Source organism: Gopherus flavomarginatus, chromosome 6 (assembly GCF_025201925.1).
Source record: "Gopherus flavomarginatus isolate rGopFla2 chromosome 6, rGopFla2.mat.asm, whole genome shotgun sequence".
In the NCBI taxonomy this organism is placed as follows: Eukaryota; Metazoa; Chordata; order Testudines; family Testudinidae; genus Gopherus; species Gopherus flavomarginatus.
The window spans coordinates 108,206,095-108,219,185 of record NC_066622.1 but is presented as its reverse complement, the minus strand read 5'-3'; the positions used below and the strand labels follow the sequence as shown (position 1 = coordinate 108,219,185).

Below are 13,091 nucleotides of genomic sequence, written 5' to 3'. Positions count from 1 at the left end.
TTCAAGGAACGCTTACTTATTTGTGCCATCATAACTTTTTCATTTGGGATTTAGACAATGACAGTATGACTTCTTGTGTATGGAACTGGCTGTACTTCGTTTAATTATCTAGGTGTTCATACTGTGCCTGTCACTGTGGTATCTAAGCACCAGAAAAAAGATCATAGAATTACTATAAGCACAAACAACAAGGTTATAAGATACCCTGTATGATTTCTCTCCTCCTTGGCATGACATAAAAGTATCATTTTTCCCCCCAGGGAACCGCACTTTAATGTAACATGCTTCATTTGTACTGCAAAATCCTTCTTTTCAGTAATCCCTTTTTCTTTTTATGAAAAACTGCGTACACCTCACCAACTCAGCCATTCTGCAATTTGGTATGTACCATTATGATTAAGTACATCCCTTGGAGGCAAATTCTATCAGATCCCATACATTTCAAGTGATGAAGAATATCCTTTTCTTTGATAGTCTTACTGATCCCACTTATATTCCATAAGATTAGTTTATAAGTGTGTCTACCCTATGGGTTAAATTTTTCAAAATAGAGATCTCTTCACTGCAGAGGATGTGAGGGAAATTCCCATATCTGACTCATCCTTTTTAGGCAAAAAAAATCTGAGGAACTGTCCCAGATGGAGGTCTCAGGAAGGAGTTTTGAAACAAATTGATCAATTATACTGTAAAAAGTCACCAGGATCAAATGGTATTCATCCAAGGGTTCCGAAGGAACTCAAATATGAAATTGTAGAACTACTAACTGTGATATGTAACCTGGCGCTTAAATCAGCCTCTGTACCGGGTGACTGACAGATCGCTAATGTGATGCTGATTAATAAAAAAAAGCCCCAGAGGTGATGGTGGCAATTACAGGCCAGTAAACCTGGCGTTAGTATCAGGCAAATTGGTTTAAGCTATAGTAAAGAACAGAATTCTCAGACACATAGATGAACATAATTTGTTGGAGAAGAGTCAACATAGATTTTCTAAATGGAAATAATGCCTCACCAATCTATTAGAATTCTTTGAGGGAGACAACAAGCATGTGGACAAGGGGGATCCAGTGGATATAGTGTACTTGGACTTTCAGAAAGCCTTTGACATGATCCCCCACAAAAGACTCTTAAGCAAAACAAGGACTCATAGAATAAGAGGGAAAGTCCTCTCATGGAGCAGTAACTGGTTAAAAAATAGTAAACAAAGGGTAGGAATAAATTGCCAGTTTTCACAGTGTAGAGAGGTAAAGATTGAGGTCCCTCAAGGTTCTATACTGGGACCTGTGCTGTTCAACATATTCATAAATTATCTGGAAAACACGAGTAAACAGTGAGGTGGCAAAGTTGGATGACAATACAAAATTACTCAAGATAGGTAAGCCCAAAGCAGACTGCAAAGAATTATAGAGATCTCACAAAACTGGGTGGCTGGGCAAGAAAATGGCAGATGAAATTAAGTAGTGATGAATGCAAAGTAATTCACATTGGAAAACATAATCCCAACTATACATACAAAATGATGGGGTCTAAATTAGCTGTTCCCTCTCAAAAAGGAGATCTTGGACTCATTGTGGATAGTTCTTTGAAAATGTCTGCTCAATATACAGTGGCAATAAAAAAAAACTAACAATATTAGAAACAATTAGGAAAGGAACAGATAATAAGGCAGAAAATTTCATAATTCCACTATGTATGCCCACATTTTGAATGTTGCGTGCAGTTCTGGTGGCCCCATCTCAAAAAAGATATATTTGAATTGGAAAAAGTACAGTGAAGAGCAACAAAAATGATTAGGGATGTGGAACAGTTTCCGAATGAGGAGACTGGAACTGTTCAGCTTGGAAAAGAGATGACGGGGGCGTATATTATAGAGGTCTATAAAATCATGAATGGTGTGGAGAAAGTGAATAAGGAAGTATTATTTACTCCTTCACGTAACACAAGAACCAGGGGTCACCCAATGAAGTTAATAGGCAGTAGGTTTAAAACAAACATAGGGAAGTACTGCTTCACACAACATGCAGTCAATCTGTGGAACTCACTGCCAGAGGATGTTGTGAAGGCCAAAAGTATATTTGGGTTAAAAAATGAATTATATAAGTTTATGGAGGGTGGGTCAATCAATGGCTATTAGCCAAGATGGTCAGGGACACAACCTCATGCTCTGGATGTCTCTAAACCTGTGACTGCCAGAAGCTGGGACCAGATGACAGGGAATGGATCACTTGATAAATTACTCTGTTCTCTTCACTCTCTCTGAAACATCTGTAACTGGCCACTGTTGGAAGACAGGATACTGAGCTAGATGGACAATTGGCCTGACCCAGAATGGCCATTCTTATGTTCTTAAATTTTATTCCATTTTTAACCTTTTAGAGGTTTGCCTGTTTTCTCCCATGATATCGCTTTAATATATATCTTATTTAATTTTATTAGACAGTGTTTCATTCAGACACTAGGTGAGTGGTTCAGTCTAGTTTAGACAAGATAGAGATATAAACCTGGGTGTCATCAGCATATTGAAACCTATGTCCCCCCATTAGTGGTTTGTCTACACTGAGAAGTTAATTCAGTTCAAGGTAGGATGTGGATTTAAAATTATTCCTAATTAACTCCCTATGTGGACACACTTATTCTGGAATAAGAGTGCTTTATTTCAGATTATTAGAATCCAGTAGATTAAAGTAATTCAGAATAAGGCACTCTTATTCCAGAATACAGCATCCACACAGGGAGTTAATCAGGAGCTATTTCAGAATAACTCCCCATGTAGGCAGACCTTAAACTTCCTAATGGCCTCATTCAAATGTTGAAGAGCATGGTGATAAAATGGAATCCTACAATATACATGTGATACTCCATACTATGGAAGAGTTGCCCCCAGGGCCTCTCACAAAGAAAGGAGCAGAGTAATTGAAGAAAACAGCCCTTCCCATCCAACTCACTGTTCTGATGGTGGGTAGGAGTTTTAGGACCACACAGAAGTCCCTTGTTAAAATTCTGTTACCAAATAACAGAGAGAGTTGAGGTGATTTTGCCCCATTACTAAACACTGTTAAGCCATGTCTGTTTGATTTATCCCTTGGGATCACAGCAGTACTTCTGAAAACTAAACTTTTGCTTTTGGAGTGGACTGCATTATCCCAAAAGGCCAATCTGTTCAGTACTTTTCCTGGGTGAGAATATGGAGCCCTTTGTTGTTAAAATATTGGCAGCACACTATTGCTATTGTAACTTTATAACCAAAGCAAAATAGGTGGGTGTAACCAAAATCTGGCTACAAAGGACAAAAAGGACAAAACAGTGCTGTCACTTTTTAAATAGACCTGTGCCAGCTGTTAGACCCATTAGTAGGTGGTAGGGTACAGCCAATACCCTGTGTCTGCTTTTTTCAAACCATCAATCACACTAGGCTCAAGAAGCTCATTCCTGCAGGAGTTAATTTACAGTTCTTGTTATTACAGATTGTTATGAATTAAGTAAAAAGATCAAGTAAAGGTTTATCGTTAACTGATATTTTTACAGTCCTAGCAATCTACAAAATAGTAAATGCCAATATAATATTTTGAAATTTTAACAAGTTGCTAGACTCCTAAATGTCAAATTAGGAGAGCTGTTTGATGCTTTTATAGGTTGCTTTGATCATAAAATGCCATTTTAGGATAATCTTTTATTTGACATTTTTACACATTCAGTAAATGCTTTTCCTCCATTAAAAGTTCCCCAAGGAAACTCAAGGCAAAGAACTGTAAATGAAAGAGAAATTAAGATTCTCAGTTCATATACTTTGTATTCTAATGATTAAGAATAAGAGAATTATGCAAGGAATAAGGTAGTAAATTTAGTTGCATGTCAATTGATTTATATAATCTGACAATGTAATACCTATGTAAATACATGTGTACATTTACCTACGTTGTTGTTACTTGTTTTCGTTAGTTTTTTTTCCCCTACACCTGAATAACCCATATAAGTTTTGGGCAAAATTGTATGTCACATTGTTCAGTGTCATGTGATGGTACAACAAAAGACCGTATTAGCATGTCCTAAAATAGGGCCTAATCCTGTTTCTTTTTAAATCAGTGAGAGTTTTGCTGCCAACTTGAATATTGGTTTGTCTGACTTGACCAGTCTGGGCCTGAATGGAGGAAGAGTAAATACTTAATGACTACAAGCAAGAGGGTAGAATTAAGAATGCCATAGAATATTTAGTTACGAATTTTCTGATATGTTAAAGAGTTAAATCATAAATCAAGTTATTTTTTTCATGGAAACAGTGAGATTCTATTAGCGTTCAGAAAAAATTTTTGTTGTAATGAAAATCTACATATGTACAAGTTAGAGCTTCTTTCTCTTTCATCCTGAAGCATCTTTGCAGACACGAGGAACAGTACAGAGTCATCATTCATTCCTGTCCATGACTTGTTCCTCCATTAACCCCAGCCTGGTCATGTCCCTACATATGATGTCCCACCATCTAGTAAGTGGTTGGCCTCTAGGTTGAACTGACCTTGGCAGTTTTACTATGGCATCCTGTTATCTGCTTGTCTTCTGCAGTGTCCTCACCCTGCAATCTTTTCAATTGTAACCAGTCCTGTACCCTGATTTCACATCCTACTCTCCTTCTAACTTTACATTTGTCTTAAAATCATTCACCATCTTTCAAAGAACTCTTCATCTCCTCTACCTCCAGCCTTCTCATGTCTGTTTCATTTAATGCAGCTGCTTCCACACCACAGAGTAATACTGTTAGTATGCTGGTTTGATAAATTTTCACTTTAGTACCAAATATAATGTTTGTACCAGTCCATAATTTCATCCATTTCTGTGCAGCACTTGTAGCTAAAGCACATTTCCTTGTAACCTCATTCTTGATGGAACTATCCTCACTAATCAAGTGTCCTAGGTATTCACAAGATTCTGCTTGTTCTATGACTTAGCTGCTGCACTTTATCTAATGTCCCTTTTCCAAGATGCAACCACTTTGTCATTTTGGCATTTATAGTAAGCTGAAGTTGACTACACCAATTGCCCAAGAGAGTGAAGAGTATCATAAGAAAGTAAAGAGTATTGTGATGAAGTGAGAGTGTTCTTAATGTTTCCTCTGAATAGTGTGTGGGTGCCTCAGTTTCCCCATGCATTTCTTAAGTCTAGGGGGTTAGAGTGTTGCAAAGCAAAGAGCCAGTGCACATAAATGGCCGACACTCTGTCTTCTGGCAACTAATGGCTGGGGCCCTTCCCTCCAGCAAGGAGATAGCTAAAGGTGTTGGAGAACAAAGGAATCAGGTGACCTCCTGGCCCAGGAAAGGAACAAAGCCTAGAGGAGAAGGGGCTGTAGGGTGAGTCAGTTTGGAGCTAGCTGGGGACCAGGAGTGAGGGCAGACGTGGGTGTCTGGCTCGCTGCCCCCAAGATGGACCCGGCTGAGGGGTCCTGTTCTCTGTACCTACAAGCTCTGTTTTAGACCACGTTCCTGTCATCTAATAAACCTGTTTTATTGGCTGGCTAAGAGTCATGTATGACTGCAAAGTGGGGTTGCAGGACCCTGTGGCTTCTCCAGGACCCCGCCAGGGCGGACTCGCTGTGGGAAGCGCAAGGAGGGGCAGAGGATACTGAATTCTCCAAAGGTCAGACCCAGGAAGGTGGAAGCCGTGTGAGTTTCTTGCCCTGAAGACAGTCTGCTCACAGAGAGGAGACTTCACCAGAGTCCTGACTGGCTTTGTAGGGAGCAGTTCCAGAACATCACCCAGGAACTCCGTAACAATCATCATCAATGCAAACATGTCTGCCAGTTGTGCAATGTCATCTACACAAGTTAAGGAGCTTAACTCTAGATCAACGGTGGGCATGTAGCCTGTCAGGGTAAACCACTAGGGGGCCGCAAGACAGTTTGTTTACATTGACTGTCCGCAGGCATGGCCGCCCGCAGCTCCCAGTGGCCGCAGTGCACTGTTCCTGGCCAATGGGAGCTGCAGGACGCGGTGAGGGCCACAGGGACATGCTAGCCACTGCTTCCCGCAGCTCCGCCTGTGGACAGTCAATGTAAACAAACTGTCTCACGGCCTGCCAGTGGATTACCTTGACAGGCCACGTGCAGGCCAGAGGTTGCCCGCTGCTGCTCTAGATTATCCAGTGTCACACCCTCCAACTTATCTAATGCTCTTAATGTCCAGTTTAATAACATGATGAAATATGACTGATTCTGTGGCCTCTTGTCTTACACCATACTTTGACTTGAACCAGTTGCTTTAGTTCCCACCAATTCTTACAGCATTGCAGGAATCTTTGTACCTAGGTTTTATAACTGCAATTCTTTTATCTGGAACTCCATATGATTTTGCTATTTTCCATAATGCTTCCCTTCAAACTGAATCAAATGCCTTTGTAAAGTCAATGAAAACAGCAAACATCTTTGTCATAAACAGATAGCTAAGGGTTAATGTCTCTTTCACCTGAAGCACCTGACCAGAGGACCAATCAGGAAACCGGATTTTTTCAACTTTGGGTGGAGGGAATTTAGTGTCTGAGTCTTTTGTCTGTCTGCCTGCTTTCTCTGAGCTTTGGAGAAGTAGTTTCTACTTTCTAGTCTTCTGTTTCTAAGTGTAAGGACAAAGAGATCAGATAGTAAGTTATATGGTTTCTTTTCTTTGGTATTTGCATGAATATAAGTGCTGGAGTGCTTTGATTTGTATTCTTTTTGAATAAGGCTGTTTATTCAATATTCTTTTAAGCAATTGACCCTGTATTGTATCATCTTAATACAGAGAGACCATTTGTATGTATTTTTCTTTTGTGTGCTGCCTCTTGGGCTGCCTGTTCTCTTTGGAAGGCTGCCAGTTTCATGCTTTCTTCCTTTTCTTTCATCTCCATCTCTTTTTGTTTTATTTCCAGTTCCTGTTTGTGTTTTTCCATCTCTCGCCTGTGTTCAGCTTCTTTGATTTGTCCTTCGGCCTCAATTTTTGCCTTAGAAGTCATGATTCCTGTTTTCTTGTGTTGGGGTGCCCTCCGGTGTTTATCTTCTGAACTGCAGGTTCTCTGTTGCCTCCTGAAGTCTGCCTAGCAACAGTGCCTTTAGCTAATTTTCAATGTTAAGTAAACCTGAAAAACCACTTTATTTGCATTCATATAGTGCTGGTAATGACTCTCAATGGGAGTGCTATTGTGTGACAAAAGACCCTCAACAGTCTCTTAATGGCTTCTCGCTTAACATGCAAGCCACAAACTGCCAGAGAGAGCAGAAAAAAAAATTCTCTCTGGTTCCCTTTTAAAACCAACTGTTTCTCTCTGCTAAAAAGCCCTTAGCAGAGAAGAGAAAAATATAATATTCCTACTGGCTTCTGGATTCTGTCTATATCCCACCTGCTGCCACCATGTCATAACCTTAGTCCCAGATTTGGACCTTAGCGTCCAAAATATGGGGGTTAGCATGAAAACCTCCAAGCTTAGTTACCAGCTTGGACCTGGTACCTGCTGCCACCACCCAAAAAATTAGAGTGTTTTGGGGCACTCTGGTCCCCCTGAAAAACCTTCCCTGGGGACCCCAAGACCCAAATCCCTTGAGTCTCAAAACAGAGGGAAATAATCCTTTTTCCCTTCCCCCCCCCTCCAGGTGCTCCTGGAGAGATACACAGACACAAGCTCTGTGAATCCAAACAGAGTGATTCCCCCTCTCTGTTCCCAATCCTGGAAACAAAAAGTACTTTCCTATTCCCCCAGAGGGAATGCAAAATCAGGCTAGCAAATCCAACACACAGATCTCCCCGATTTCTTCCTCCCACCAATTCCCTGGTGAGTACAGACTCAATTTTCCTGAAGTAAAGAAAAACTCCAACAGGTCTTAAAAGAAAGCTTTATATAAAAAGAAAGAAAAATACATACAAATGGTCTCTCTGTATTAAGATGATACAATACAGGGTCAATTGCTTAAAAGAATATTGAATAAACAGCCTTATTCAAAAAGAATACAAATCAAAGCACTCCAGCACTTATATTCATGCAAATACCAAAGAAAAGAAACCATATAACTTACTATCTGATCTCTTTGTCCTTACACTTAGAAACAGAAGACTAGAAAGTAGAAACTACTTCTCCAAAGCTCAGAGAAAGCAGGCAGACAGACAAAAGACTCAGACACTAAATTCCCTCCACCCAAAGTTGAAAAAATCCGGTTTCCTGATTGGTCCTCTGGTCAGGTGCTTCAGGTGAAAGAGACATTAACCCTTAGCTATCTGTTTATGACAATCTTTAATTCCCATTTTTCCTTTTTTTTTCATCAACTAAGGCCAGGTCTGAAACTGCACTGTTTCTCACGTACTTCTTCCTGTAAAATTGTCCTTAATTTGTTGACAATTACTTTCATCATGATTTTTTTGTATCCCATCCATAAGCTTATACCTCTATAATTATTGTATCCATAGGATCTCCTTTCTTCTTGATTGGTACAATGATTATTTATACACAGTCATCTGGTACCTCCTGTTACTCCCATACCTTCTTTGTGGTTTTCTAGTGCTTTGATTTCATTGTCCTGCCAGTTTTTAGCAGCTCAGCTATTTTATTGTCTGTTCCTGCAGTAGCAAGTTAGAGCAGCCATACTAAATTCTACTTGCCCATTCGTCTGGCACAAATATATATATATATAATTTAGAGGCAAGTAAATATAATTCCAATGTTGCCTAATTTCAGAGTAACACATTTTTGGCTCCTGCTGGCGCTAGTCTCACAATGATGTGAGAATGTCCAACTTTAACTCAGTTTTCAGATTACTCAGGAAGAAAAACACTCAGGCTGTCTTCCCCACTTCCTCACCTTTTGGGAAAGAGCAGCCAATCACAGCTACAGCAGTAGATAGACAGAATTCTCTTCCCATCCTCTCAGGAGAGGAAAGAAGCAGCAGCAGGCACCATTCTACAAGAAGAGAAAGAAGAGGGGAAAGCAGAAAAAACCCAGTAGCCCAAAGCAGCTCTCTATGCCTCCCCTACTGTGAACAATATATCAGTTCCCCTGTATCCTCCCTCTTCCATCTCCCCTCTCCTTCTCTCTAAGATTATAATCCCAGGTCTGGGAGGTAGGAGAAGTCAAATCCCTTGGAGCTGCCTTTCCCCCCTAGCTATAAGAGAGTGGGCAGGCATGAAGAACCTGTAAGCTACTTCCCCCTAGGCCCACGAGAGGGGGGATAAAAATCCCCAGGGAGCTTTCCCTCCCCCCAGGCCTGGTAAGGGAAATGGTACCTCTAAAGTTGCAGGAGGAATCTAGCTGAGCTGGGAGGAAAAGGGCACGTGTGAGGTTGGGTGGCAAAATTATGCAAAATTATTGTGTGGCTCTGTGGGTGGAGTTAACATGGAAACTGGGGCACCAAACTGATGTAGTCTGCCAGAAGGCGCATTGTACTAAGGATGAGAACAGTCACAAATATCTCTCTCCAAAAAGGAGGCAAACAGCCTCCCCTAAGCCTCACTCCTCTAAAAGTTTGAAGGTGAAATCCCAACCGATGTGCCCACGCTGAAATCCAAGATGGCACTGACCGTCTGTTCCCATACCAAGGACCATGCTGTCTCTGGTATCAACAGCAAGGCACCAATCTTGGCCTCATCCACTTTGGCACGAAGGCCCGTTACTGTGGTACCACCTGAGACCCTGCCTATGGTCATCCATGGGATTTCCATTTTGGTGTAGAGAGACCTTTCTGAGGGATCAGCACTAGAATCACTTGTCATCGAGAGGCTACAGGATGTTATTGCCAAACCACCCTTCAGTGCTGATCGCAAGACCAGGCAGGGCATGCCTGACAGAACTGCCCCACCATTGGAAGACGTGTATTAATTTTCTCTTCCTCAGAAGAACATAGCAAGATTTCCTTCCCTGAACATAGCCCATATGCTATGCGGTGGCACAAAGTGAGTTTTGCAGAAAGTGGTGGGAAGACTTCTTGAGGGTTACCAGGGCCATTTGTTGTGTTTGAACTGGTGAAGGGACAACTCTCATCCTCCAAGCAAATAGGGTTCAACTGCTTGTTAGTCACAAAGAGTGGAATCTGTGTGAACAATAACTTGAAGAACAAAGAATAGTTATGTACCGTGCAGTAACTACGTATATTTTTTTTGAGATGTGCATGCAGATTCCGCAACCTGCCTTCCATCCCTGCTAATCAGAGACTGCTCTTATGGGATTTTAATTGGCAAAGGAACTGAGGCACTTGAGGCCTCTCCAGTCTATGCCCTTGGCTTTGTGGGGTGAGTGGTAACTCAGGGCACTAGCATGGCCCTTTTGGACACTGCTATTCGAAAAGAATCCAATCTTGCCTCCTTGGGGTGCATGTGCACCAAGAGTAGAATCTGTGTGGACAACATATCTCAAAGAACCCCACCCATACACCTGAGATGTATGAGAAGTTCAGATGCTGATGGATCATGACCTGTCCTGGGATTTATCTTATATATTTAACTGACTCCTATTAGCATGGTATCTGAGCACCTCATAATCTTTAATATATCCATCATTACAGTGCCCCTGTGAAGTAAGAAATTGCAGTTATCTCCCAAAAAATTGATATTGCTGAGGACAGATTGATAATGGGTGGTGTGTTCTGAAACCCGGGGTGTTATACTGTCATTTATGAAGAGGAAATGCATATTCATAAAATGTGCATTTTTTATTATTTAGGGTGTATATTGTTAATGTAAAAACTTGTGAACCCTGGCTGTTCAACCATAACAAATATGATAATTAGTTTTTTCATGATCAGTTTTCTTTGTAAAAGTGGGCAAATAAATTTGTTCCTGGTCCGGAAAATTTTCATTATAGTTTTCCAAAACTGAATTAAAGATTTTCACTGGAAAGAAGAGCAGACTGACTGATTTTTTATTCTGTCTCCAAGTCTCCAGGATGAGTCTGAAAAATACTAATGTTGCTCTACAATGAGATTAATTTATCAACATCTTTATAGTACACATAACCATAGTATCTGAAAAACCATATTCCGGATGGCACTATGTTGATATTCTTAAAAAAAAAAAAATACAAAACCAAGGATTTAATTAAGTTGCCACTGGCAACATTGTGCTTTCAAGCCACAAGTTACAGCATGGATTTAAAAACTAGGCAATGTTTTACTTAATTCCCAAAAAGTCACATGCTCCATTAAATGACACTTCTATCAGTGGAGTTATATCAATTTTAGTAAAGTTTTGAGTGGTGATTATGCAGTGTTGGTATTTTTTTCAGGATGCAAGACATGCAGCAGAAGGAGAAATATACACCAAACTGAACCAAAAAATTGATGAATTTATTCAGCTTGCTGACTACGATTGGACAATGTCTGAGCCTGCTGGAAGAGCCAGTGGATATTTAATGGACCTTATTAATTTCTTAAGAAGCACATTTCAGGTTTTTACTCACTTGCCTGTAAGTATACAAAATAGGCTTTGTTTTCAGATTATTGGAGTCCTATTTTCTATAAATTTTAACTTTTTGATTTTTGGAAGAAAATAGCTTTTAAGTAAATATTTTTGGGGGATAGACATGATTTCAGATTGCTTACATGCTAACTGATGCATTATTCAGTGTAGAATTATATATATTATGATAAATGGAATTATAAAATATTTGTAAAAGATTTTATTTTCGAAGAAAATAAAATGCAGCACCTCAAAGCTTTTTTTTTTTTTACTCAACTACTAGTAGTAAACATTCATACTGTTTTTTAGATCTCATAAAACTTAAATCACTTCAGGCCAGATTTTCAAGTGTTCATTTTAATTGTGCCTGCAAATTCTGTGGACAAGTCCACTGATCCACAGAATGCAAATCTGATTCAACCTATGCACATTGTGTGTGTGATTTTGAACAGCATCTAAAAATTTAAACCCAAAGTATGTTTAAACTAAAGTATTTTTTTGACCATAAAAACTCCATAGGCTTCTACCTGTCTGAGTTCCCACTGAAACTAATCTTCATTCATGAGTCAGATAAATTCCTTATTTTCCTTAGCTCCAAGTAAAGGGAGTATTGTCCATCTGATTTATGTATCAATTATTATATTTCATTGTCTTAGTAGTCACTTTTCAAGACATGTGCACAACTACTAGGGTGCATTCTACTCTTAGTTTATGCCATTGTAGAGCTGGAGTAACTCCAATGAAATCAATGGAATTACTTCCAGTTTACAGCGGCGGCTCCAGGCACCAGTGTTCCAAGCGCGTGCCTGGGGCGGCAAGTCGCGGGGGGCACCCTGCTGGTCCCTGCGAGGGCGGCAGTCAGGCAGCCTTTGGCGGCTTGCCTACGGGAGGTCTCCGGTCTCGTGGATTTGGCGGCGAGCCTGCGGGAGGTCCGCTGGTCCCATGAATTTGGCGGTAATTTGGCAGCGGGTACACCGAAGCCGCGGGACCGGCCGACCTCCCGCAGGTGTGCTGCCGAATCCACGGGACCAGGGACCTCTTGCAGGCAAGCTGCCAAAGGCTGTCTGCCGTGCTTGGGGTGAAAAAAAGCTAGAGCTGCCCCTTGTATCAGTGCCACAGCAGAATTTGGCCCAAAACATCTAGCCTTTATGGATTCATTACATTGTGCTTCAGCATGTTCCTTGTTGCATTGCTTGATGTGTGATTGCTTCACCCACGTTCAGTGCCTCTGGACAGGTGTACAATCTTATTAATAAATATAACATATTTCTATTAGTCTGGAGTTTCCACATCTCTGTAGGAAGTTAAATCAAGAAAAGAATTTCACCTATGAATACTATAGCATAATTACAATAGGTAAAGGAATTAGAGATTTTTTTTGCTTTCCTCTGAAGCATCATGTATTTGGCCATTTGTAGAGGAGAAAAGATATTAGAGTTGGTGCACAATGGGACAGATCTAGTATTCCAAATCTAATATTAAAGTGGCTTTGATTTTTCTCTATCTTAGTTTTTTCCCCACTCTTAAAGTATTCCTTTTTCTGTACATAAGGTTAATAGCTGTGTGAAATATGAGGGATGTGGAACATTTCTAATCCTCTTTTAGGGGCTATGCTTCATTAGTCATAACTGATATACTTATATTGCTTATGGCCATTTGCACTCATGGTGGGGTGCTACATTTCAGTTTGGTGACACT

General features: G+C 40.4%; 1 protein-coding gene across 8 annotated transcripts in view; it reads left to right on the top strand.

The window, feature by feature from the left end:
* EXOC6 (exocyst complex component 6) overlaps nucleotides 1–13,091 on the top strand; it is a 195,186-nt gene that overhangs the window by 121,318 nt on the left and 60,777 nt on the right. For all 8 annotated transcript variants that reach the window (XM_050959380.1, XM_050959382.1, XM_050959381.1 and 5 more), the window contains exon 18: nucleotides 11,221–11,400. In XM_050959380.1, coding sequence (XP_050815337.1) covers nucleotides 11,221–11,400 — 180 coding nt within the window. The remainder of the gene's footprint in view (nucleotides 1–11,220; nucleotides 11,401–13,091) is intronic.